Source organism: Callospermophilus lateralis, chromosome 18 (assembly GCF_048772815.1).
Source record: "Callospermophilus lateralis isolate mCalLat2 chromosome 18, mCalLat2.hap1, whole genome shotgun sequence".
In the NCBI taxonomy this organism is placed as follows: Eukaryota; Metazoa; Chordata; class Mammalia; order Rodentia; family Sciuridae; genus Callospermophilus; species Callospermophilus lateralis.
Window position 1 is genome coordinate 64,970,868 of NC_135322.1, and position 27,484 is coordinate 64,998,351.

At 51.6% G+C, this 27,484-nt stretch overlaps 1 protein-coding gene across 8 annotated transcripts in view; it reads left to right on the forward strand.

Annotated features, from left to right (window-relative positions):
- Positions 1-27,484, forward strand: part of Banp (BTG3 associated nuclear protein) — an 84,794-nt gene that overhangs the window by 45,522 nt on the left and 11,788 nt on the right. For 6 of the 8 annotated variants that reach the window (XM_076837604.2, XM_076837602.2, XM_077105658.1 and 3 more), the window contains 5 exons: positions 7,266-7,505; positions 12,697-12,864; positions 19,274-19,404; positions 20,744-20,815; positions 22,811-22,849. In XM_076837604.2, the coding sequence (XP_076693719.1) occupies positions 7,266-7,505; positions 12,697-12,864; positions 19,274-19,404; positions 20,744-20,815; positions 22,811-22,849 (650 nt within the window). The remainder of the gene's footprint in view (positions 1-7,265; positions 7,506-12,696; positions 12,865-19,273; positions 19,405-20,743; positions 20,816-22,810; positions 22,850-27,484) is intronic. The other 2 variants (XM_077105657.1, XM_077105659.1) reach the window with 1 other exon arrangement.

A 27,484-nucleotide genomic window follows, 5' to 3' on the forward strand; every position in this document is an offset into this window, starting at 1 on the left:
GTTCCCTGGATCCCTGCCCGGGGCTTCTGGGAGCCCCAAGGTGGGGACGGTCCTTCTCTCCTGAGGGGTCTGAGGTACCTTCTTGCCTGTCTCTTGGCCTGTGGAGACAGCCCCATGTGCCTTTGAAAGGCTTCATGTCACCTGGAGCCCTCATGTGCTCTTGTGACTAACTTTGTAGCCACCATAAGTGACATTGTTACCACAGCATGAACAACATGCACAAAGCCCTAGATTTGACCCCAGCACTGCAGCAGAACAATACAGAGCAATAACACGGGGAGAACGGCAAGAACCAGGCCGACTCCGCTGTGTCTGCAGAGCTCTGAGGCTGGGTTTCATTTACCAGGAAGGTTTTCCTGCTTCCCCATCTCAGTTATTGGTTTTTTTCCTATAAACAGGATGTAGGTTTGTCAGCTTAATAAAGAGTTTTCTGTTAGAGAAACTGGTTACCATGGCTGAAACACTCGATTAAATGTTTTTTCAGAAACTGCTTTTACTTCTACTAAATTGCTAGGAGTTAGATGGCAGAACAGTGAGGAAAAAAGAGGTAACCTTTAAAAAAAAGCTTGTATACCATAAAGTCGACTGTGTTAAAGCATCCATTTCAGTGGTTGTGACACTTGCTCTGGAATGCCCCCCACGGGCACCTCTGGAAGTCTTGGTTGGGGTCTGCAGTGTTATTGGGAGGTGTGGAGCCTTTAAGAGGCGGGGCCTAGTGGGAGGATGTTAGGACTGGGCTCTCTGCTTCCTGGAGGGCCACCCTGAGTTGAGCCGGCCTCCTCTGCCTGTGCTCCCTCCATGACATGCTGTGCTACCTCAGGACCAAAGCCAAGGGGCCAGGTGACCATGGACTAAACCCTTTGAAACCCAAGCCAGAATAAATCTTTCCTCCTCAGTTGTCTTACCTTGGGTACTTGTGTCAGGGACAGACGTGGCTGATTTCATGGTGGCTAGTGTATTCATAAGGATACAACCATCACCTTTATCTAATTCTAGAACTGTTTTTGTAGGGTAGGTGCCAGGGATTGAACCCAGGGGCACTCGACCACTGAGCCACCCCTCAGCCCTATTTTGTATTTTATTTAGAGATGGTCTCACTGAATTGCTTAGCGCCTTGCTTTTGCCGAGGCTGGCTTTGAACTCCATCCTCCTGCCTCAGCCTCCTAGTTGCTGGGATTATAGGCGTGTGCCACTGGTCCCAGCTAGAATGTTTTTATCTCTCTGAAAGAAACCCTCCTCCTGTAGCAGTGACTCCCCCTCCACCCTCGCCCTTCCAGCCCCCCTCTGTCTCAAGGGGCTTGCCTGCTGTGTACATTTCACTAAATGGACTCCCTGTCCAGGTGGTGGCCTGCAGCAGTAGCTGCATAGCATTGTAGCATTCGTAGCTGAACAGCATTGTCCTTTGTCAGTTGATGGGCATTTGAGTTACTTCCACTTCGTGGCTGCTGTAAATTATGCTTTATGTATTTACATATGGGTGAACCGCCAGGTGAGGGCAACTGGCTCCTTTTCACCAAGTGTGAGGAGAAGAGGGTGCAGCCGATTCCCTCCTCGTGGAACCCTGTGAGGCTCACTGCAGGACCACAGGGGAGATGGGTTGCTCTCCTCCTCCACGTGGATTTTGTGCAGTTGGTCTGGTTAGCCATGTAGGCCTTGGGTTCAGTTAGTGTAAACCACTCCAGCTAAAGAGCAAAACATCCCTGGGAGTCTTAAACAAAAATTCCCCCTTACAAATTTTTGTCTGAGTGTGGTTGGTCAGCGTCACACGTGTCTGCTGGGGAAGCGCTGCCTGGCGCTGAGAGGAAGGTGGGGAGCACTGGTGTCTGGACGTTGTGCTGTTCACCTCCTAGGGAAAGCACGGGTTTCTTTACGTCTGAGTTCAGGTTCTTTAAATACGAGATGCCGCTCCATGTAAGACATATGTCTTTATTTGATTTTTTATTTTTAAGACATGCTTCTTGCAGAGGCTTCAAGCACAGTGTTAAGACCACGTGGAAAGCTGACTGTTTCTGCCACAGGGATCTTGAGCTGTAGCACAGGGTGTTAGGATCAGACTAGAGGCATTTTTCCAGTTTAAGATTTTACTTTGTTTTGAAGAAAGGTCAGAGTTCAGATAGTTCCACCTTCCCAGCTGATCTCTGGGGGATGGACACGCCCGCAGCATGTCATGTCTGCAGCATGTCATGTCCGGAAGGACACGTCTGCAGCATGTCCTGTTGGGAACTCGGCTAGCTGAGCCGCCATGTTGGTTCAGTGGTTTGGTGAAGCCTGTTTGGAGACGGAGGGTCCTCTTTAAGTGATTGCTGTGTCTGTAAATCCTGGAAGAGCAGCCAGTCCTGAAGGTCTCTTTCATCAACTCACTGTTGAGGGCAGTGGCGTCCCTGACCTTCGGTAGGACTTGTGCGTGCTGGGACACAGATTATCTGCCCAGTACGGGTGCTGCCCTGGCTGGAGCAGCTGCTGGACAGGGAGCATCAGGGCAGCAGGTGCCTGTTGGAGAAGCAGTACACATGCGGGGTGCTCTTGGGTAGTAGGCTTGTCTTTGGAGTGTTTCTGTGGTTCCTGGTAAGAGCCAAGAGCTACAAGTGTACAGGTTGTTTTTGTCGTCTTGTGTAAGTATTTAAGTGTCTGAAGTCTACAGAATCATGAATTTCAAAGCAGTTTTCTTTTTTTAATTTTTAGTTGTAGATGGACACAATACCTTTATTTTATTTATTTTTATGTGGTGCTGAGGATCAAACCCAGTGCCTCACAGATGCTAGGCAAGTGCTCTACCACTGAGCTACAGCCCCAACCCCTCAAAGCAGTGTTTACTTAAGAATTCCAAATGCCATTTTCCATCAGGCGTGGAGTCAGTTTATTATACTGCAAAGGTGACAGCTCAAGTTTTATACTACTTTTTTTACTTTTGTTGATGATGTAAACTTCATTTGAATGAGAAAGAAGGTAACTCTTAATTGTTCAGAGCACTGACCACTAAACTCAGTTCTTGAGTTTATTTTCCACTGGTGGTTTGGGTCCTGGTGCACTCCTGTCATTGAGCACTGGAAGTGTGGGCAGATGGAGTTAGAGAAGCAAATTAGCTAAAATGCACAAAATTTAAGGAATTCAGTTAGGTTTCTAATAAAGCACTTTAATTCTTGCAGTGGAGGCATTTAATAATTCCTGCAAAACTTGACTCATCCTGCATATCAAAGTTGGCTGCTGACTGTACTTTGGTGACTTCTTGTCTCCGCCGGGTTCTGAGTGCTCTGGAGCCAGCATGGTGGCCTCTGGCACTGTGATGTGCTGAGCAAGGGCAGCCAGGCAGAGGCTGGGAATCTTCTTTTTCAGAGGCCATCAGTCAGAGAGCTGCCAGACGTGTCCTGCAGGATGTTGTTGGCGTTGTGCACTGCCAAGTCAGATTAATAACAATTTGCTGTGTTTACAAAATGTCAGCCATACATATGCAAAGGAGGAAATTTTGCCAAAAACATTCTTTGAACATTTATCTTACATGTATTTTAGCATAAATTGTTATACACGAGCACATTTTCATGGGATCATGATTCGGCCTCTGAGAAGAGTGACATGGCCAGGCTGGTGACCTAAGGGAACAGAGTTACTCCAGACAGACTGGCCTGGGATGTGAGTGGTCTCAAGCCCAGCTTGTTGCCTCTGTTTCTGCTGTGCCAGGGGTGGCAGGACATGCAGCCTGGGACACTTGGCTTAGTCATGAGCATGTGGCACGTTCTGCTTAGTAGGTAGGAGTTCACCAGTGGCCTCCAAGGAAGGTAGGAGGCAGGTGTGGCAGGATGCACATCATGCTTCAGACTTTGACCTCATTAGCTGTTTGTGTCATTGCGAGCAACCAGGGTATCAGAGGTGTCCAGCCACAGAGAACTGGGCCCATGGCAGGGCCTTGGACTCTCCCTCTGGAGTGACTGGATGACCTAGTCTTTTTAATCAGTGACCAAGTAGTAGTGTTTGCACATTACTGGTAATATGTTCATAATAGAATCGTTGGCCGATTTACAATTACCCACTCAAAAAAAAAAAAAAAAAAAAAAGAAAAAAAGAAAAAAAATAGCCCATGGTGGAGGGGTAAGTAAAGAAAAAAGGCATTTTGAGAGAAAATGGTAGAATGTATCCATTTCTAAATTGATGTCTCTGTAATTTGTAGTTTGTGGAGTGTCAATGGAATGGATTTCTAAAATTCTCAAATTCTGTGTCAGATAATTATCAAGTCCCAATAGGATGGTTCTTGTGGTGTCCTCCAGGCCTGGGATCTTCACTCAGTTCAGAGCATGTCCTTCCCTTGCAGTCTTTCTGGCCCCCATTCCCATTCCGGATACTTCTTTGATGACCACTGGTTCGCGTGGTCATCAAAGAAGGATGAAGGTCTGTCATGAGCATCTATTGTGACGTGGTAGGGCTCTGGCTGCAGGTGTCCAGCGTGGGTGTGCTGTACAAACGTGGCTTCATTGTCAGTGGGTCCTTGGCCCGAGGGTCCTGGCTACCCCAAATCATGGTACTTTTCATGGAGCAGATAATTGTAAGTAGCATAACAGTAACATTTCGTGGATCACGTGGAAATCTTATGAACCTAACTCCCCTATCCTGGGGGAAGAAGCACACTCTTTGCTGTGAAGGTTAGTCCATTGCTGGGCTGGTGCATAGTTGCTCAGGATAGAAGGCAGTGGGTACTGACTTTGGTTTCCTGATTATCATTTGTTGTCAGAGCATTCCTCCCATCTCAGGCAGTATATTGCTTTTAAGATTTGTGAACAGTTTGGGCAGGCCTTTACAAAGGCCAGAGGAAAGTTAGTTTTTGGTGTGGATGAAAACTATAATCCAGTACTGGCTCATGACAATGAATCTGCTCTGAAAACTTGCCTGCAAGAAGAGCTCTCCTGCCTGAAGCTGTCATGCTGCGGAGTGACTTCAGTCCAAGTCTTTGAGCAGCCCTGAGGCCCTCAGCGGGACACAAAGTAGTGCCCTTTTTTGTTTGTTCACTGTGCTTTGCTGGACAGTGTGGTGTGTGACTAGTGACCCCCAGTATGACACAGTGCTGACCACAGGGAGACTCACAAGTAGCTTAGGAAAACTGCAGTCATCGGCTGAGGGCCAGAGGGGTCCTGGGGAGGCAGAGTCACAGGACAGAGCCCACCAGTGTGTCTGGGAAGTGAGAACCTGCTCCCTTGCCCTTGGCTCCTCTGAGCTGTGGGTGGAGGGATGGTCAGTACAGCTGGGGTGCTGGGGCAGGATGGGTGGGAGCCACATGGTCTTTGGAAGGACTGAGCGGCAGCTGGCCTGGTTGGGTCCCAGTGGTGTTTGCAGGTATAGCCAATGCCTCGGCTTCTGACAGCACAGGGTGCTGCCGCCCCTCCTTGCATGTTCACGGTGGGTCCCTGTGCTCCCAATCTCCAAATATTAAGTGCAGAGATTCTTGGTGTCAGTGATAACACCTCCTGTTTGAAGCTTCGACTAAGTTTCCTTCTCTTTCCTTCTCCATCCTTGGGGCAGCCAGCCCTGACTCTCCTGGCTTTGCAACTGGACTGCTGAGCTCGATGCCTTAGAATTAAGACCTGTGACTGAGCCAGGCCTTAGATGGTGAGCACTGCACCCAGTGGCAGGCACAAGGTTGTCTAAGACATAGTTGCAGATCAGTTAGTAAGTACCCTGGAAGTTGGAGTCTTCAGCATTCCCCCGTGATACCTTGGCAACCCCTGCCGGGGACTCCCTGTGCCTCTGAGTCACGTGTCCACTTGACTTTTTATTCACAGGCTGAATCTAATAGTGGATGGCTGATTTTCACCATGGTGCCTGTGTCTAAGCTGGTACCCGTGGCACAGCCTCTCCACTTCTGAACCATCAGTGTCTCTGAGAAATGGTTCTTCTTCTTCATCTCTTACTCAGTTCTGAAAATCAGAGCTGTTTTCCATCCTTAGCTACATCCAGGGAGCCCAGCCTGAGGCGCCCTGAGCAGTGCTTCCAGCCTGGCTTCATCCCCACCCCAGGGACCATGTTTTCCGTGGACAGGGCTCCCTGCCTGTCCCTGATGTTCCGCGGCAGTCCTCTGGTTCAGGGAGCTGGGTGAGGCTGTCTGAGAAGAGCAGCGGGCCCGAGGCTCACACTGGAGTTGGGGTCAGAGGTGGCCAGAGTGTGCGAGCCCTGGGCTCTGGGGATGTTGCTACTGCAGACCTGCCCAATGCATGTCTTCAAGCTGTCACTCTGCACTCCTCCCTGTGAGATCGCGAGTTAAGAAGTGTGACCACATGGTTGAGGAAAACGCTTTTGGGGAGGAAGGAGCTTTGGCCTGGAGAAGATGCTAGGGAACCTGTGCTCTGAGCAGGGGCCACACTCACTGCTGGACCATCCACAGAGGGAGGCCCAGAGGGAGGCCACGGGAAGGGAGGGGTAGCTGTCTGGAATGCTGGGACAGGACTCAGGTGTACTGCGGAGATGGCGTGTTCCTGGGGGCTCCTGTAGTGCAGATGACAATGGTGCTGCCCTATCACATGGCCTCTTGTAGAGGCAGGTCACAGTGGAGATGGGTGCACTGAGCTCTCATCTGGGACAAGGGTACTCTGTGGCCATCACACCCACAGTCAAGAGGATGCACAGGAAAAGTGGGTGCCCTTGCCAAGCCGCTGCCTCTGTCTGTTCCTGCCTGGGTGTGTGGCAAAGCTTAAAGCAGCGGAAAGATGTGAGGCTTGTTTCCCGAAGCTCATTGCACTGCTGGGGTGGAAAGAAATTCTGGTGTCTGAGCCCAGAGCTTATTTGATACCCTCTCTGCCCGAGTTGGGATGACCTGGGCCTGTGTGAGTCCTGGACTGCTCCCAAGGGCACTGTAGCGGCTCCAGCTGCTGGCCTACAGTGTGCCACACCTGGTCGTTTGCACAAGCTTTGGGCAGGACCCAGCTGGGTAGCTTTCCAACGAGTTGTGAGCCCTCAGTGCCCTGCCTTCACAGAGGTCACAAGGTGGTCTAGCTCCCGAGGAAGCTTGGAGTGCAGGGCAGAGTGTCTTCCCCATGTACGCTGCCACATTCATCTTTTTGAAATGGAGCAAGCAACCTAGGTCACCTTTGTGGGCATGGTATGACGCTTGCTGTCTTTGTCAGACTGGAGCCCACCCTCTTGCAGCCACAGGGAGGTTGGGGGATTGGCTGTGGGTCAACTTTCCTGAGCCTGTTTGAGCCAAGCACTGGGGCCATCTGGAATATGAGCACTTATTTGGAGCATGCCCTGAAGCTGGCTCACGGAGGACCCCGTCTCTTTTTCAGAGGATTACCCCAACGGCACCTGGCTGGGCGATGAGAACAATCCTGAGATGAGGGTACGCTGCGCCATCATCCCCTCTGACATGCTGCACATCAGCACCAACTGCCGAACGGCCGAGAAGATGGCGCTCACGCTGCTGGACTACCTTTTCCACCGTGAGGTGCAGGCCGTGTCCAACCTCTCCGGCCAGGGCAAGCATGGGAAGAAGCAGCTGGACCCGCTCACCATCTATGGGATCCGGTGTAAGTGGGCCTGTCCCAGTTCCTGCCTGGCTGGGGGGTGGAGAGAGCTGTGGAGGCATCCGGTGGACTGGATTGGGGGCCCACGTGTGCAGTGCTGGAGAGGACGCTGGGCTCAGTGGTCTGTGTCATGTGCTCCTGGGTTGGCCTTCAGAGTGCCCAGCCTGTGTGTCCTCTTAGACACCAGGTGGAGCTCCAGAGGTCTTGGGTCCAGGGGAAGCAAGGAACCTTGAGGCCATGGAGTGTGTGCACAGCTCTGCCCTGCAGTTCCCAGACTGGCGCTCACTGCGCTTCCTTGAGGCCATGGAGTGTGTGCAGGGCTCACTGCCCTGCAGTCCCCAGACTGGCGCTCACTGCGCTTCAGCCCCTTAGCAGCTCCTGCTGGAGTCAGTCTCTTGTGGGGAAGGGGCAGGCTGTTGGTTAGGACCATCCCATGACTACTGGCCCCTTGCTGGCCTCTGCCTCAGCTTCCTTAGTGACGGGGAGAAACTCGGCAGAGCTGCTGTGGGCTCTGTCAGTACATGTGGCCCTCTACGCCTGTGAGGCCACTGGGAAGGGTCAGTGCGTGCTCAGGTCCCTCTGCTGGGTGCAGCCCTCAGGATGAGTGGGAGTCCATCTGGCCCACCTGTGTCAGCGAGGCCTTTGCAAGTTAGGCACCACTGTCTGTTCAGGTGGACCCTGAAACATTCCAAGTGCTCATTTGCCTTTTCTCCCTGTGCTTGCTTTGATACTTATTGCTGATTGCTCCTCACAACACAACACAAAACAAATACATGGACACAGGCCCACCTCCTGAGGCCTCAGCTCAGCTGCTGATGAAGAGCAGACCAGCATTGTCACCCCTGCCTCCCTCTGTTGCTCCTTCAGAGTCTGCCGTGACATCCACAGCTTCAAGGCTACAGCCACAACCATCCCAGTTAGGGAAGACTTTTTTCTCCTTCCTGTTTGTGGACAGAAATATTTTCCCCTATTGGGCTCAGTGGTGCATGCTTATGTGCCTCCCAGGGGCTTGGGAGGCTGAGGCAGGAGGATCACAAGTTCAAAGCCAGCCTCAGCAATTTAGCGAGGCCTTAAGTAACTCAGACCCTGTCTCTAAATAAAATACAAAATAGGGCTGGCAATGTGGCTCAGTAGTTGAGTGCTCCTGAGTTCAATCCCTGGTACCCGCTCCCCACCACCCCCCAAAAAGAAAAACAATATCCCTCCCCCTGCAAAAATCTGCATTTTGAAACACATGGTAGGTCACATCTCTAAGTACTGTCTTTGTGAAATGAGGGGACATGTTTATTTGAAAGAGGGACTTGTTTTCTGGGATGTTGGCTTTTTGAGGGCTCCCAAGGATCAATGGGCCTCCCAGAATTCAGGCAGATAACGAAATAGTTTGTGCTCCATGAAAAGTAGCACATTCTCGTAACTTTGTGAAAACTTGGAACATTCTTTTAAAGAGTGTGTCTTGTTGTTTGAGAGCTCAGGAGCGGTTCTTACAGCTTTTCCTATCGGTGATATAAGCCTCTGCTTGAACTATGCAGAAGAGCAAGTCCTAACCTGCAAGTTGCCAGAAATGAATTGAAACACAATCAGCATGACACCCCCTGACCCTTGGGGACATCTGTGAGGAAGGCTGGTATGGATGAGGGACCCCTGAGATCTCCTGGTGCTTGGTGGGAGTTTGCTTGGTTGGCACAAAGTCCCACACTCCCAGGTGACCTGCAGACGGCTACAGTCCCCCCTTTCAGCAGGCAGTCTCCTGGCAGAAGGCACAGGCACGCTTACCTTGGGGAGCCATCTGTCTACCCCACCTGGGGCACCCTGTAGGGTGTGTTGGGGTCCTGGGACTGCTGCAAAGAGCACTGCAGACTTGGGGCTGGAGACCCAGGGGTTGGTTCTCTGATGGGTCTGGAGGCCGTGTGTCCAAGGTCCAGTTCTTGGCAGGCTGTACCTCCTCTGCTGGGGCTTTCTCTCTCCTGGCTTCTGTTGGTGGCTGACGCTTCCTGGTACTCCCGCCTCGTGGCAGCCTGGCCCCAGCCCTGCCGCCTTGCCCCAGGGCCTGTTTCCAGTGTTTTCCACTGTCTTTTTCTCCTTTCCTTATAAGGACACCAGTTATACTGACTGGTGTGACCTCATTTTCACTTAATGAATCACATCTGCACAGACCCTGGTTCCCAGTGAGGTCACACTCGGAGCTCCTTGGAAGGATGAGAACTCGAGGGGATGCTGCTCAACTTACCGTATAGGATGTGGGTTCTCCTGAACTTGCTGGTTGGGTGCTGTCTCTTCTCCACTGCTATGGTGACAGGGGAGGCTGCCCATGTGTGCCTTGGGGTCAGGACATGGCTGTGCACAGGTGCTCCCATTGGTCCATCCCTGCTCAGCATGGCAGGGCACAATGAGTACCCCAGTTTGACCTAGAGGTGGCATAGGTCAGGTCCCTGTGACTGATGGAGACCAGCAGAAGACCCCTCATGGGCAGGGACCTGGACACTGTGCCTCCAGGCAGCAGAGAGCAGCACCAGGGCTCGGCAAGCTGAGGAGCCTTATCTTTTTCATACCCGTGTGTGCAATCGTGGTAGTGGGACACCAGCTGGGCTTTGTGAGGGAGGCTCTGGATATTGAGGGCCTGGGCCTGCGCCTGCCTGGAGTGTCACCATGAGGACACATCGCTCAGTTCCCCATTCAGAGCTGTGTGGATTCCTGTTGCTTTTCTAAGCCAGCTGCTGTCTAGTTAGGTCTGTAATTTCAAGAAATAAGTTGCTGACACTCAGTTTCCTGCTTTGCATTCTCTTGAGCTTGAGATTCTGTTAACAGGGATCATATTTATCATTCCTTCATGCCTGATAAGTTGAGTGTGCCACCCACCGAGGACAGGAGACTGAGCTCTGCTTGTGTGTTACCTCTGCCCTGTCCCCCCGCAGCTCCTCTCAGGTCCACTATGAGCCAGGCTGGCCAGGGAGAGCTGGGAATCCGGTTTTGTGATTTGAACACAAGTCCACAGTAGGAGTTCTGGAGGGTGGGGAGGCAGTTACATGGTGGGGAGTGTTTTCTGCCCCAGGGTAGACTGCCTGGCAGCTTGCAAGGGCAGGGTGAGAGCTGGCTGGGGCCTCCCCTGAGCCCAGTGGACAGGTGTGGCTCCCGCCAGTGGCAAGGGTGCACCACCTTGCTTTCCAGTGAGCTGAGTGCGGCTCTGTGGGTAGCAGGTGCCCGAGGGCCGGTGCCAGCAACTTCTGTTCTTTGTGTCTTCTGCCTGCTGTCTCCCCAGCGCACTGAGGCAGCGGTGGGGCAGCCTGAGCAGAGCAGCAGCTTGGTGGCCTGGCCTCCCTGAGCATCTTGCTGGGGCCTGGGCTGTGCTGAGGGCCACAGTGGAGGCCCCCCCCCCCCCCCCCAGGTGGCACTGGAAGGCAGGATTGTAAGGCCATTGCACACTCCTACCTGATGTTTGACTTGGACATGAAGGTGAATATTCTTTTTCCTTGAGGTTGTTAAACATGAATCAGACAATAAGGTAGTTGGTTAGTGGTGGGTTCTTTGGTGGCTGTGGTCTGCAGTGGGTCCTTGTCACTGCAGTGGTCACTGTCCTGCTTGGTGTCCTGACTTGGTGAGGCTTTGCCCTGCAGTAAAGCCATACGCAGCACATTGTGATCACTCAGTAAGTATTTATTGAGTGATGATTCCGTGATTTCTTTAGAGGTGACCTGAAAGTCAAAGACACAAAATTTGCTGCTTAATTTACAGGTATTCTTTTCTGTAAGATGATGAGTGTTGCTCCCATGCTTTTGGTTGCTCTTTCTAATGCTGGGGTCCTGCCCCATTTTCATCCAGTTTCTTTTTATCTAGTCACAGAGTTTGGTTGCCATTCATTTCTGCCCTAAGGACACGCTCATATAAAAAGCCAAGAGCTCTTCTCAAAGAGCTGTCCCCACCACCACCACCACCACAGCAAACCTTCTGATACTCAATAGAGTACTTAAAAACCAAACACTTCCTTTGTTTTGATTAGTTCTGGTGTTTTGCTCCCCACAGGAGCAGGTGTGTGGGGACAGGGCAATAGTTAACTCTCAGTGGATGGTTCAAACCCAGGGCTCTTGGTTCTCAGAACAGTATTTCAGTGTGAGCGTCTGACTATGACAGTTCTTAGTATCATCTGTTCCCTTGGAGTGGATGGCCAGCAGAGAGGAACCTGCTGAAGGACAGAGGCCTCATGATCCCCACGTTGCCACTGGGTACAGGAAGGGCCTTCTAGACCCTTATCTCCTCGTAGCTGGCTGGGAGCTCCTCTGGATACCCATCAGTGATGCTCTGAGAGCTGTCTGTGAAAGAGTGACTGGCCACATGGGTGCCCGTGGGCACTTTGCTCTGCCAAGATGCTCTTCAGGAAGGTGCACGCCCACCTGCCCCATCCCTGCTTCACGTTGGAGTGTAGGTGGTGCCCTTCTGCCAGGTGTGCAGGGGTGCCAGGGCAGAAGCACTGCACAACACAGTCCTGTCCTAGAGGTGTTGTGTTCAAGGGAGAAAGGTGAAAAGGTGTGGGAGTCCATTAGCGAGTGTCAGAGCTGAGGGCGCTGGAAGGGTGCCGGAAGAGAGCCTTAGACTGCTGTGATCTCCCTGTGTCTATGGGATAGCTGGGCATGTGCTATGTGCCAGGACAGTCGGGTTTACTGGCATGCACAGGGAGACAAAGTTCATCTCCAGTGTTTGTGAGGGTGGTGCAGCAGGGGCTGAGGCAGGTGGGACTGTTGGGGGTCAGGCTCCATAGGGTTGGGGTAGCCGAGAGGGCAGAGGAGTAACAAGTGCAGTTTTGGAAAACCAGATCTGACTGCATTGTTGGGATCCTGATTTGATTCTCTTGGCATTTGGGACATGAGATACTGTTCATGATTTGGGGGCAGACGGGGGATGGGACTGCAGCAAGCCTGACACCTCTTTCACCCAGCATGCAGTTGGGCCAGGTCCTTTATAAGTTAAGTGAATTGGAAGGAGGTATAACTAGGTGAGCCTGCACCTGGTCTTGGAAGGCCACTTATCCCCCGACTGTTCTCTGGTGAAATGTGCTTTCTGGCTCATTTTTCTGGAGGGTTGGGTCAGCCTTTGGTAGCTGAGCTCTGGCAGCTGGCCACTTCAGTGTTCAGGTCACTCCCAGACAGCAGGGCCCTGGAGGAAGGCTGCACCTCACTGCTCTTTTTGGGATGTGTTCTTCCAGGTCACCTTTTCTATAAATTTGGAATCACAGAGTCTGACTGGTATCGAATCAAACAGAGCATTGACTCCAAATGCCGGACAGCATGGCGGCGAAAACAGCGAGGCCAGAGCCTGGCGGTCAAGAGCTTCTCGCGCAGGACTCCGTCCTCGTCCTCGTACAGTGCCTCAGGTAGGCCCTGTGGCAGGCGGTGCAAGTGGAGCCCTGGGGCTCAGTGCAGGGGGAGGCCTCCCCCTGGCTGAGTCTGCAGTGGCCCCGGGACCCTTCCCTCTGGGTCCGTGAGCGAGCGTGGTGAGGCTGAGAGAGCACAGTAGCCCTGTCCTGGTTATCTCACCAAGGGACACCCTGGCCCTCGGCCCCGAGTTCCTGTGGGTTCCGGAGCAGAGGGAGGGTTTGCTCAGACCCTCCTCTCCTGCTGCCGTGGAGCTGCTGAGCGTCTGGTTGACTTAACAACACAAGCAACACTATCATTATTATTTGCAGGTGACTACAAGTGGAGGGTTGGGGGAGTACCAAATTGTTTTTCTCTCTTTTTCTGATTTCGAGTTTACGGACCCAGATTTCTCCAAATAGTCGCGCAGTCTCGCCTCCCTGCAGGCGTTGCTGGAGAGGGGCTTTCCCTGGAAGAGCGCTCTGCAGCCATGCTGTGCGACTTTGCCTTTCTGTTGCCTTTACCCTGAGACATCTCAAAACACTTATAAAGTATTGGAATTAAATAATTTTCCTAGACTCCCCACAGCAGCTTCCTTGGCAGGAGCTCTAGGAACCCGAGGGCTCGGCAGTGGACGGGGTGGCCCTCCCAAGTGCTTACTTGATTGGAGACACTCTTCTGGGAGCTGCAGAGCAGATCGTCTGGAGCTGTGTGCACATCCTTGCGGAAGCGGCCTCCTCCTGGCTGTTTTGGGGGGGTCATCAGACCTCAGCCTTGGCTATTGCCCAGGTCCTTGAGATGGATGTGGCTGCTGTGTAGGCCACACAAGCCATACCTGGGCAGTGCTCTTGTGAGTGGCTGCAGGAAGAAGCTGTGAAGGAGGAATCGGGCCTGGCTGCCCTGGCTAGGGAGTCCTGTCACGGGAGCTCTGCGGGACCTGGAGGAGAACTGTGCTGGTGACGTTCTGCACAGGACAGAGAGGGTGCCTGTTGCATGGACACAGCAGCGGGAGTCGTGGCTCCGGGCAGGGACGAGATCCTGTCAGTGGGCGGCAGGCGGCAGGGTGGAAGCTGTGGTCACCTGTGTTCCCACTTTGTTCAAGTGTGGAGGCGTGGAGAAGGCGTTGGAATCTGTGTGTGCTTATCTTGGTAGTGGCTGTCTCTAGCTAGTGGGGTTACCGTTTTTATTTCATTTATGTCTTTGTGTTTGACTCTGGCTTCCACATTATTTCCAGTGAACACTGTATTAATTTTATAGTTTTTAAAATGCTGTTTAATTCAAGGGGTGGAGATTTCTGCTTTTAGTAACCATGCAGTAGCAGGGCCAGAGTGAAGTCTATAGGACACCTGGACAGGATCTGAGAAGCTGCTTTGTGGACGTTGGGCAATAGGTGGCCAGGCCTGTGCTCCCTGAAAGAAGGAAGTGGGACCTGCCCCCACTCCGAACCCCTCTGGAATGTGAAGCAGTGAGGATTGTCAAGTGTAGCCCACAGCCGGGCTGGGGCTGTGAGGGCTGAGGCAGTGAGAGCTGTGGGGAGAGGGCAGGCTCTCTGTTGCCTGTGTGAGTCCTAGAGGCACTTGCCCAGAGGGAGGTTCCTAAGTTCACCTGGGCTGAGAGGCGTCCGGTTCCCACAAGACAGAATGCAGAACCCTCTGTGACAAGTCCAGCTTCTAGCAGGGGCACCAGAAGGCCTTGCCTGCTCAGGCTGAACTGTCCCCAGAGAAAAGTTGCCACAGTCCAGACACCTGACATGGAAAAAGGCACAAGGCCCAATATCCAATCAAAAGAACCAGAGGGAGGGAGACTGTGACCAGCAAAACCAGGGTGCAGGGAGACCAGTCTAAACGAACAGACCCGGCATCAACACGTCTATTAAAGCATTTTAAGGGGGAGCAGGAATGTAGTGGAAGTAAAGAAATAGAAGATACACAAGCGCCAAGTGGACTTCTGGATGTGGACCATGCGGGCAGGGGTTACCAGGGCACAGTGCCATTCTTGATTTCACTCATGTCATTTGGTAGGGCTGGACCCAAGTTAAAGTCCCAGTCAGGGACAGTCTCCTCACAAATCTGAAAACTACTGGATGTGGTGTCCTGCATCACTAGGGCACTGAAGATCCCTGGGGTGTGTCCGAGGAGGAGAAATGCGTCACCGCAGGGACGGGCAGCAGGGCCTCCTCGCCCAAGGCTGGACTCCTTGTTCTGTGCTCAGGCGCCTCAGCTCCCTGAGTCCTGCTGTGGCAGGGGCACCTTGCACATTAAGGTACTGCTGCCTCTGGGCTAGCCTGCCCCTGTCACAGAATGTTTTGGAGCCTTTGAAAGGACTGTTCAGAGACAGGCTTTGTGGTAGTGCTGGGATGTGAGGCCATTGTCTTTGGAAGCGAAAGGGTTTGAAATTGAGACCTCAGGGTGTGATTGGTCCTTTTGGTGCCTGGAGAAGTGGCTCCTGGATGAACTGGGCTGCCTTGGGTGGGATGCTGAGAGGGGCACAGCACCAGCAGGCGTGGGAGGCAGACGCAGCCCAGCCGGGTTTGTTCATCATGGGGTCTCACGGCCAGCACCCCATTCCTATTCTTCATGAATGTTTTCCTAATGTGTTCTGTAGACCTTTCCAGCCATCGGGTGGATGGCTTTGGGACTTGGTGCTCAGGTGGATGAGGTGTGGGACCGGCCTTCTGCAAGCTCCACTTGCAGGTGGACCACTTTGGAAAAACCTTGCATTCAGATTCTGATTCAGATACCACGGCAGTGACCTGAAATTCTGTTTCTAACCAGCTCCCAAGTGACAACCACACCACCAGCCATGCCCACCCTTGAGCCAGGCTGTGCATTTGAATGTGTAGGGTCTTGGGCAGGTTGACCTTCAGGTCCGCTGCTGACTTTGCAGGTGGAAATTGAGATGCCTTTCTCTCAAGCTCAGGTGGTCTGTGATTTTTCTTGTCTTACCGTTTTTTGTTTTTGTTTTAACTTATCAGTGTCTGTCTTCCAGTCCTCAGTGTTCCTTTCAATGGAATGTCTGACTCAGTTTAGTGATGGTTTATCAAGATGTCAGTGTTTCTCTTAAGATGCTATGGGTCTCTTCACACTAAGTGTGCTGGTCTCTGAGGGGCACAGCTGGCCGCAGTGCGGGGGTCTTCAGTATCTGAGCCCTGGGCAGGTCCCAGACGTGCCATGTCTGGGAGACCCTGGCAGCGGGCTGACTGAGGTGGCTTTTGAATATGGCTTTTTCAGAGAGGCGAGGCCTTGTACCAGGGGCGGGCCTTCCTCGCCCTTCTCTTTGGTCAGCTGTCTCCACTTCCATCCTAGTGAAAGCAGCACTGCCCCATCAGCCTTCTGTGCCCAGTGTTTGGAGTAGGAGTGAACTCTAGAGGGCAAGGCCAGTCGCCAGACCCCAGCTGAGGGTGGTCAGCACAGGGGTGTCCCTGTGGCTTGAAGTGCTCCCTTTTCAGGGGAGCAGTCAGTGTGGCTGCTGCTGCCCCAGGCCCAGGCTCCTTCCTCCCTCCCTCACAGTGCTCCCTCACAGTGCCGGGTGAGTTGAGGACAGAGAGCACCTTCTTTTTAAAGTTCTCTGCTTTGTAAACTTCAGTGGACTTAATTATTACTTTAAGGGACTTCTAGAATCTGCCATTGTTCCTTTTGTGTCTACTCTTGGTCTAACAAAGCTATTTTGGTGACAGAAATAACTCAGTAAAATGTAATTAAGCCACAATTATGGCTTAATTACATTTTACTGAGTTATTCAGTGAGGTTGTAATTCAGTGGGGTTGTCTCGTTCACCTTTGAATTCTCAACCAACAGAAAAGGAACTTCAAAACAAATAAATACTGTAGATGGGATCCTGTGCCAAGGATAATCTGTTTAAAGATTATCTGTTACTTCCAGATTGAATACAAGTCATAGAACACTAGTTTCGAGAGAATTTCTAAAAACTGATTTATGAAAGCACTGTACCATGCTATCTGGCAACACCGCCCAGATGTTTACACGTGCTTGAGTTTAATGTGGCTTAATTTTACTGTTTAAAACACACTGAGTAAGGGCTGGGGTTGTGGCTCAGTGACAGAGTGCTAGCCTTGCACATGTAAGGCCCTGGGTTCCATCGTCAGCACCACATAAAAATAAGTAAATAAAATAAAGGTATTGTGTCCAACTACAACTGAAAAATAAATGTTAAAAAAAAAAAACACAAAAAAACCAGTCTCATTGGTGAGTTGGAAACCGTGGCTGGGCATCTGTACAGTAGTGGCCAGTGTTTAGAGTTGAAGAGTACCGTCTCTTGAAGCCCACTGCCTGCACTCTGTGCACGGCTGCCTTTGCTTCCTTCAGTGAGTGCTCTGGATGCTGGGAGGATCCAGGCCAGGAGAGTGGGGGATGCCCTGGCCGGGCCCTGTCTGTGGCTCCCTGCCCCACTGGATGGCAGCCCGCTACCTCCTCAGTGCAGTTCTGACCTGCGCTGGTGTGAGCATGTTCACCTCTGGTCACTGCTGTAGCTCCTGATCACAAACAAGTGGCCAGTGCAGATTTTTGCTCTAGATGTTAAAATTACTCTGCTTTAAACTATGGATTTAACTAAGTCTTCACATTATACAGTTGTGGTGAGCCCTTGATCAAATGGTAATTTCAATGATTTGAATCTTCCGTTTGGAAATCATTTGTATCATACTAACAAATCCTATCTTCTAGGATTTTTTTAGAATTCTATGTATGAGTAGAACCATTCTTCTTAGGCATATTTTTAACCATTGGAAACTATCAAACTCCATTGTTTATTATTATTTTTTCCAATTGGAGCAGAAATACTTTGGGAATCAGTCATAAAGCTCTTATTAGCTGCTGTAGTGTTCTCTAAATATTTAGCTCTTGTACCTCTCATAATGAAGTTTGAAATGTTTTTTCTTGCTTTTTGTATTTGGTACTGGGAATTGAACCCATGGGTGCTTTAACACTGAGACAATCTCCAGCCCTTTTTATTTTAAATTTTGAAACAAGATCTCACCAAGTTGTTGAGACTGGCCTGGAACTTATGATCCTCCTGCCTCAGCCTCCCGAGCAGCTGGAATTATAGGCCGGCTTCCTTGCATATTTAAAAATTTTTTTTTTTAAATTTCTAGTTGTAGATGAATATAATACCTTTATTTTATGTATTTATTTTTATGTGGTGCTGAGGATCGAACCTAGTGCCTTACACATGCTAAGCAAGCACTCTACCACTGAGCCACAACTTGTTAAAAAATGGCCATTTAAAAATTTTTGATATTGTTTGAAGTAATTAAAAAAATATAATTTTTATCATTTTGCAAATATTATCATCTTATTATTGTTATGTTACTTTAAGAAATGTATTCAGTAGAATCTACATGCCTTGGCAGTCCGACGCCTACTAGGAGCTGCTTCAGAGTGCTGGGTGGCTCAGTGGTGGAGCAGAGCACATGCCCAGCTAGGGCCAGGCTCACATTCACCGAGCAGTGTGCCAAGCAGTGTGCCGTGTGTACACCCCCACCCCCCACAGAGTTGTTATTGTGTTTTTCATTTTTCTTCTATTCATATTAACATTTAACTTTTTTTCACAAAAATTTCTCCCACTGTAATATATTTTTATGTTTAAATGTTTTTTAATTGATCAATCATAACTCTCTACAAGAAAAATATATATGCATTAAAAATTTCTTAAGCCCTTAATGTTCTAAGTGTGTTGGAAAATTTGAATGGAGGGACCGTTACCATTAAAATGAACATACATCAAAGCAAATATATCTTACTTTGGGTAAACATACAAAGTAAAATTTTGTTTTTGAAGTGTGTCTGAGTGGAAGAGGCTTTCCCCTGTTTATTACTTTTTAAAAATTAAATAGTTTAGCAGATAAAAATGTAGCGGTGGTAGGTAGTGACGGGACACCAAGTCCTGCTGGATGTGAGCGTGAATCGTGCTGTGAGCCAGGCCTGCTCGTGTCTGCAGACGTGTGCCACTCCCCTGTGGTGAAGACTCTCGGAGCCCTCTCCTCCCTCCCTTTGCAGAGTGTGGCATGCTGTCCCTCCCTTGGTAACCACACTGTGCAGTGGCACCTCTTCCCTAGTCACCGTTACGCTCCAGGAGCAGACACGATGGACTGATGGCCCAAACAGGGCTTCACACCATTGGGTCTTGTCTTTTCATCCCTGCAGTTACATCTGGTGCTCTTTGTTCACGTGACCAGGCTTACGTGAGTAGCAGGGGTTTGTTATGACAGTGGCCCTGATTTTTTACACTCTCTGGTCTTGTGTCAGAAATTTCAGTTATCCCAAACTTACTATTAGTGACCCTGCGGGAAACTGGGGACCCGCTGATCCACATCAAGGGTGAGGTGTGTCTTATGTGAACTGAGGGGCAGAAGGAACCTACACTGAGGCTGTCTGTGTGACGCCCTATGCTCCCACTCCTGTGCTCCCACAGAGACCATGCTGGGTACCCCACCACCCTCCAGTGAGCTCCAGCAGCCGCAGCCGCAGGCCCTGCACTACGCCCTGGCCAACGCACAGCAGGTGCAGATCCACCAGATTGGAGAGGACGGGCAGGTGCAAGTAGTATGTATCTTCTCGCCAACGCGACTGGGAAGACTGGGGAGGGGACTGGGCGGGGGACACCTGCAGCTCAGGATGAAGTGATTGTAATATGAGCTCTTGGAGCTAGTGGGTGATGGCAGTTATTGATGGCCTTGTCACGGAAAAGCACCTTACAGGATGACTAGTGGTCCCTCGTGGCTCCTCTTCTGTCCTGTAATAATGTGGGCATCATCTACATGTGCACAACCTGCTTGAGGTCCTGGCCACTTGAGGGTCCCTGCTACTGTCTGTCCTCCCAGGAGGGAATAGTTCTCAGTTCCGAGACTCAGGCGCCCTTCTCCCGAGGGAGGAAAAGGTCCTTCCTTCAATGGGAACGACGGCCTTTATTCCTGCATAGCATTTCTTTAGGATTGTGTAACTCATGATGTGCCAAGTTTTCAATGCTGTGAACAGTGTCTCAATGTTACTGCAAGTAGCACATATGTGGCTCAGTTTAACCTTTTGTGGGTAATCCACACCTGGGGTTATGGACAGAATGGGCTCACATGCAGGGTCACATCCAGTGGTCACTTCCCAGCATGAGACTTGCCTCAGCGACTTGGAATTCTTTATTCTGGGGCTGCTGGGGTCCTGCTGGTGGTCATCCCAAAGGGCTGGGGCAAGGGCCCTCCACACAAACACACACACCCCATGAGCTCCTGTGGCAGACATTAGGAGTAGCAAAAGGGGTCGGAAGACTTCTTAGAGATTTGGTAGGAGTGATGGGTGTGGTGCTGCACCTGTGATCCCAGTGACTCTTGAGGCTGAGGCAGGAGGATGGCAAGTTCCAGGCCAGCCTGGGCAACTTAGTGAGGCCCTGTCTCAAAAAATAAAAAGTGCTGGGGATGCAGCTCAGTGGTGGAGTTCCCAGGGCTCTGACTTAAAGCTGCATCTGCGGGCTGCCCTGAGCCTGCCCTCCACTGCCTGCCTCACTTCTTGCAAGAAAGCCAGAGCCCTTCCTGGCACTCCACCAGCTTTCTGTCCCTAAGCTGAAACATCGTAAAGCAAGCTGTTGTTCTCAGTTTGTCTCCCTTCTATTTTAATGTTGCTCACATTCTTAAAATTTACCTGTCTAGTGGCATTAAAAGACTTAGCACACTTTTCCCGGGGTGCATTGCTCCTCCCGGAGTGACTGGTATCTGTGACGCTGTGTCCCGAAGGTGGGTTTCAGGAGTGTCCCGTGGGTCCAGGCTTGTGCACACTGCAAGGCACTGGCCGGCACCTAGCCTTCCCTGAGTCAAGGTCAGACTTGGCGGAACACGCTTCATGTTTCCTTTGGTGTGTTTTTCTTCTGATGCTTCTTGGTGTCTTCTCTTTGCGGATCCCACAGGGCCACCTCCACATCGCCCAGGTGCCTCAAGGGGAGCAGGTGCAGATCACGCAGGACAGTGAGGTGAGTTCATTGACCCTGTGCTAAAGGTGGAGCAGATAAGGGTCCAGCAGGGCTGGGAGGCTCAGAGCCTCTGGAGGCCTCTGAGGGCCTCTGAGGACCTCTGAGGAGAAGGTCCTTTGGCTCAGAGGTGCTGATGGCTCTTCAGCTTTTCAGATGTTACGGGACATTTTCCTCATGTCCTTACAACAGCCTTGCTGCTCTCATTAAGTGGGTGTGCATTAGTTGGGAGGAACAGAGGTTTTCAGAAGTTTAGTTCCAGGTGAGAGCTGGTGTGAGGGTACCTGTGGGCTCACCTGCCGATGAAGCATGCGGATAACTGGCTGAGCTCTGACTGTGTGCAGGCTGCTGTGGGGACTCAGTGCTAGAGGCTGTACCTCCCAGAGCTGGCTGGCCCCAGACAGTTGTGTCCATTCTCCAGGAGAAGGGCTCAGGGATGACATCTGGAAGCTCTCAGTGGGCTCACTGGGAGGGAAGCATGCTCACAGGGGGCAGGGAGAAGGAGCCAGGAGCACAGGAGGAGAGAGAGAGGGAGGAGAGGGAGAGGAAGGAGAGGGGGCAGGAGGAGAGGGAAAGGGGCCAGGAGGAGAGAGAGAGGGAGCAGATGTAGGGGAGAGACAACGGGGAGGGGGGCAGGAGGAGAGGGAGGGGGAGCAGGTGCAGGGGAGAGAGAGGGGGCAGGAGGAGAGGGAAGGGGAGCAGATGCAGGGGAGAGGGAGGGGGAGCAGGTGCAGGGGAGAGAGGGAGGGGGCAGGAGGAGAGGGAGAGGGAGCAGATGTAGGAGAGAGATGAAGGGGGGCAGGAAGAGAGGGAGGGGGCAGGAGGAGCGGGAGAGGGAAGGGTCCAGAGAGGAGGAAAGGAGCATGGGGTGAGGGTTCCGTGCCTTAGCATCTCCAGGGGGCTTTTGGAGGACTGATGAAGGGGTGGAAGAGTGCTAGGCCTGGCTTGCAAGGGCAAGGTGCTGGGGGCAGTGAGTGCGAAGCTGGTGTCCCACAGGGAGCAGGCCTCTGAGGCTTCAGGCCTGCACTCACGTGGAGGGATGGGAGCAGAGCATGGGCAGGTTGGCCAGGTGAGTGCTGTGCTGCACTTGGGGGAATGGGTTGTCATTAAAGGCATAAACATGGAGGGGCGGACAGACAGCTATTAGCATGTCAGTCCTGACTCTCCAGTTTCCTAGATGGCCCAGGCATCCAATCAGAATTTTCACTTTGCTTGTAAGAGAGGCAGGTGCTTGTAGTCACTCGAAGGAGAGAAAATAGATACTGTAGTAAAAGAAAAAAATGAACACAATTTTTTTTTATTGTTTTATGCTAAAATAGCCGGTGTGCTCATTCTTGAATTTCAGTTTTTACTTTCAATTTTGATTCTTTCTTCAGCTTTCAAATCAATCTGTGAATTATTTTTGTTTCCATCCATTAAGAATCAAATACAAATAAATTACAACAGTTTACTTGTAGCATTAATGGTGACTTTGTGATAAGTTAGGATATGGAGACAGTCTTCTTATCTCAAGAAATCCTTACCTTCATGTTGTTTGTTTAACATGAAGTAATTACATTGTCTGCATAGTGACATGGAGCAGAGCCTACCAGCCTCGCCCAGCTCATTTGGCGAGGAGTGGAAGTGTGGTCTGAGTGCCATGTGGTGCTCGGGCCTGCCATGCTGGTGCTGTATCGGTACCATTTGCATTGCTCAAGTATTTCAAGTGTTTCAAATAAAGGTTTAAAAAGAAAAAAAGATTCTTATTTGGAGTCAGGGTAGAGGGAATGGGTGCATGTTTTGTTTTACCAAAAAATAAGTACCTAGAGACTAAGCTTAAAATATATATATATATATATATTTTTTTTTTTTTTTAATTTTCATTGCTACATGGGGTTGGATTTTGTAGAATTAGTGATTCCTAGATGTTTCCAGGTGGCATGGGAGGTTGTGCCTGTCTGCATGGGTCATGGTGTTGTTTTTCTGTTCTTGAGTGTCTCCTTTTCCCTTTGCTTGCAGGGCAATCTACAGATCCACCACGTCGGCCAGGACGGGCAGGTAGGTTCTCTTCTGTCTTCACTTCACATCTGCCCACCGTCCCCTGCCTGGGGTTCCCCTGCCTTCTCTCCAGCATTGCCTGGGTGTGATGGCACCTGCAGGAGGGAGCTGGGAGGGAAGGGCTGGCTTCCCTCTTGGTGGCCATGCAGTTGCCTGGAAGACAGGCAGGGCAGTGCTCTGGCACTACTGTCCTGGCTTTGTGGGATTGTGCCGTAGTTTTGCCTCATAGGGGAGCTCCCCTGAATTTGTTATTATTTTCTGGTTGTGTGTGTATAAGCTGCTGGTGGGGCTTGTGCAGATAGCTGTGGGTCAGGACAAGGTGGGCCTGCTCTTGCTGTCACACTCCAACCACTTACTTTCTTTAGTTCGGGAGGAAAAGAGCAGCCCTCCAGCAAACACTCCTGGTAGGAATTCTGTAGCTGCTGAAGAGCCTCTAATGGAGGCCCCAGGGAGGCCCTTGCTGGCCAGAAGAGGGTGAGACTGGGCACAGGGTTGTTTTCACAGCCTTTTGAAGACAGCTCCTGGCAGAGACAGAATCTGGATGGCCCTTCTGTTCTGTGGCGCCCGAGCTGGGTAAGGGTGGAGAGGCTGCACACAGCCCACTCCTATTCTGGGGGCATGATCGACATTTTTAAAATTGTAACAAAGCTAAAGAAAAATGATTATAAACATACTTGTTAGTTCTTTCTTAGTACCTTCTCAGGGCTTTAAGTTGAGATCCAAAACATAGGATTATCTGTGTCACTCAGCACTGAGTGACTTTTCCTGAGCACTCTTGAATCAGGTGTCACCTGTCTCTGGTCTTGGGTGGTCTTGTTGCCCTTGGGGTTGGTGGTGCAACCTCATTGTGTGACTCTACCATATCCACAGAGCTCAGGGCAGTTTTGTTCTGAAACCCTTTTCTTGCAAGGGCTCCAGGGAGAAAAGGAGCCCTGATGCTGGAGGGTCCCAGGCGTAGCAAGTCTGTGTGGGAAGCCTGTGGAACAGCCCTGGGGATATCAGAGCAGCCTCATCTAGCAGCTAGAGGGACTTTGTTCAAGGAGCCTCTTGGTATCTGTAGGCCCTAACATACCCCAATTGCTTACTTACTGGTGTTTCCTGGCCCAAAGATGCCATGGTGTTAGGGAGTGGGCAAAAGGTGACCAGAGACTGAAGGGTAGGGGAGCAGTGTCCTCCTCGTTTGGCATTGTGGCCCCTAGAATGCCCAGCTTGTGGAAAAGGGCTCTTGGAAGGAACTAGGTGAGTGTCTTTCATGACTCTGGGTTTATTAGGCTCAAGGGTAGTTTTGCTCCAGCCTGAGCTGGGATCATTGGAAGGCCCAGCTGGCTGCCCTGTCCAAGGCAAGGGGCTTCACTGCACAGTGGTGAGAGTTCCCGTTTGGAGTGGAGTGGCATGTCCCTGCGATCCTTGTGGAAGCCACATTTTCCTTAGGGGAGGGAGCAGAATGTTCACTCCTGAGTCTTAGACTGGTAAGGTGGAGATGTGGGGCTGCCTGCAGTGTGGACATGGCATGTTTCAGGATCTACCTCCTGCCCAGCGTGGGCTCAGAGCCCCTTAGAGGAAGGCAGGCCTAGTGTAGGCAGCATGGACTGCCTAGGATCTGTCGGCTTGAGCATGGCCTTAGTGCAGGAGCTGGTGGTTTGCAGGTGAGCCACTACTACAGTTTAATTTCAGAATCATCCTCCTGCCCAGGTCGAGCAAGACTTTGGGGACTGCCCTGGATAGCTGTTCCTGTGGGTCCCTTGCCTTCTCGGGGGTGGGCTGCGGCAGGACAAGGGAAGGCTGAGGACTTTCCCCGACTATGCTGTGCCAGGACCCTGATGCCCGCTCTCCTGGTTCTGTTTCCTCTGGTGGCAAGGAGCTCGAGTGCTGACTGGGGATTCAGGAGACGAGTGTGTTGTGTGCTTAGCTCTCATTGTTGTCCCTGTGAATTCCTTGGTGTTGTGCCTCAGAAGTCGCAGCAGAGGAGCCCGGAGAGAGCTGGATCCAGCCTCTGGCTGGGAAGAAATTTGTGGTTTCTAAGAGAGGGCCTGGAAGAAGCAGTCCCTCACGGGACCTGCCGAGGTCCAGTTAGCTGGAGCAGCGGTGTCCGAAGGGCCTCCTGTAGCTCTGTGAGGAGGTCCCATAGGTCCCTGGGCTGCCACACTCCATGCTGCTGCAATGTCCTGGCCCACAGCAGACACATCTCCAGCCAGCCGAGGAGGGAGTGGGTCGTCTGCATCGACTTCATGGTTCTCAGTATACCTTTGAAAGGTTAAATGAAAGACTTGGAGTATTAAAACCATTAGATCCATTTTTGTTCCTCAGAGTACCCAATGAGTGGACAATAGTATGTATCAATATCCACGATTCCTCGTTGAGTCCTTAGGGTAGATAAGTTAGCATGCAGTCAAGTGAAGACATTTGAAACTTCCATGTTTGACATTTTCAGGTGTGGCAGATGGAGGCTGCTCCTCGCTCTGGAGACGGCCTGTACTCTCCCTTGAGTATGTCTCTGTTTCCCTGAATGAACTTCTGCCCAGGCCTCTTTTTTTATTAAACAGTTTTATTGCAGTATAATTCACTTGTCACAGTTCGACATTTGATGTGTTAATGTGTGACCAGCTTTAAACAACCAAATGTGGAATGTGTTTGCTCCTTCTCAGTTTCCAGCGATGACCTGAAAGCTCACAGAGTAGCTCAGAGCTTCAGTGAGCTGAGCCATCATGACCTCTGGGCAGTTGTGTGCTTCTTTCTAGTAGCATCAAGTTTGGAACGTGGTTTGGTGACTCCTGGGCCTTTCCAAAGCTTTTCTATTAGCATCTTTTCAACATGCCTCTTTTCCTGGGCAGTGGGCATCGTGCCTTCACTTGGCAGTGCGGATGGTTTCTTGGGGGTGGCTCAGCCCAGGCCCACTCCTACGGTGTGTAGGTGCTTGGTAAGCTCAGGTGGAGCTGCTGATGAAGGAGGTGAAGATCCTTTAGCCCAGGGACCCTTCTAGAAGGCTGTTGGGGAGCCAAGGCTGGCAGTGTTTTCTCCAGGTGCCTCATCTCCTGGGTCAAGGAAATGACCGTGGAGAGCACCTGTGAGGACACTTGATGCTGTCCTGCTCAGGCCCAGGTTTCCCTCGGCAATCTGGGAGCTCTGACTAGTCCAACTTGTGTCAAGGTGGAAGGTTCTTCTCCATGCGCTTGACCTGGGGTCGCACTGAGAGGAGGTTGCCACACTGTACTGAGCACCTGCCTTTTGGGCCAGAGGAACAGATGCCAGGCCAGGAGGTCGGTCATCTGCACTGAGCCTCCCCGAGCTCTCTGGTCAGCAGTCAGGCCTGAGGAGTTCAGGATCCCATGGCCTCACAGCCAGACTGGATAATGAGGGGGCAGAGGGCATGGAAGGAGCTGCTCCCAAATGTGGCCTTTGAGAGCCATGGGCTCTGTGCCTGGCGGGGGCTGATGAGGACTGCTCTCACCCTGAGGGGTGAGTGAGGCAGGGCTGAGGAGGAAGCTGTGCTTCGAGTGTGGCCTCGTCTCCTCTGTCCACCTGCTGGCTTTGAGGGTGCACTGCAGGTGGCTGTCTGGTTCCTCTGGGCAGTGGGAGTCCTTGGCCTAGGTGTAGTGATGTGGCTCTGCGGGGGCTGCTTGGCTACAGTGGTGCTCCTTCGTGTTGAAGTGGCTGGAGTCTCCTGTTCCCAGCTCTCTGACTTGGGGAGCTGTGGAGGGCAGCAAGGACTGTGTTGTGCCTTCTGTGGACTTCCACACCAGTCTGCCTCGAGGACAGGCCCGCTGGATGTTGCCACACCCCACCTGTCCTCCCCTGCCACTATGCTGGCACCTCAAAGCCCCCACTGGGCACAGCCAGTTGTGGAATCAGTGCTGCTGTCTCGTGTCACCCATCGTCTGGTGGACAATACCAAAAGGAAAGAGTGGAATGGTGATGTGGGTGCGCTGCATGAAGCCAGAAAGTCCTGGAAACCTTTAGAGTCAACAGTGGTCCCAGAACAGTGGCCAAGGCGAGGTAAACTGGGACCAGGGCAGTGAATCAGCAAATCCAGGAAGTTGAGGAGGTGATGCCAGCAACAAATGGTAGCTGCTGGCCAGCCTTGGCCTTTAGCCATCTGCATAGACACCAGGCAGTGAGTGGCAGGAGGCGTGGCTCCTTAAAAATTGGTCTTAATAGGGGAAAAGAGAAAAAAAAAAAGGGCGAGTCCTTTCAGAGTCTCCATTTGGGGCGCCATGAGCACAATGTGGGGAAGTGGTCAGCACTCAGTAGGTGTTGGGCTGAGGGGCAGGTGAGCTGCCCAGAAACTGAGACTCTCCTGGAACCACTTCCCCTCAGAACAGAAGCTGGTGAGGAAGGAATTGGTGTGGACAGTTTCCTGGTGCTTCGAAGGGTGGTCATTCCTGAAGTCAGGTGAGGCTCCAGGCTTCTTGGTGCCGCTTGATGGGCAGCTCTCATCTCACTTTTACTGACGGGTCTGTCCCAGGCGAGGGCTGGCTGGGAGAAGGGCGTCCAGGCCCCCTCTATCTTCGTCTGTTTTTACTGGCCGTGCATCTTGGGCAAGTCAGCCTCTGAGGCTCCGCTCCCCACTGCAAATGGGAGCTAATAATAACAAACAAGGTAATGCCTATGCTAGTGCCAGGGCCATGGCTGCATAGC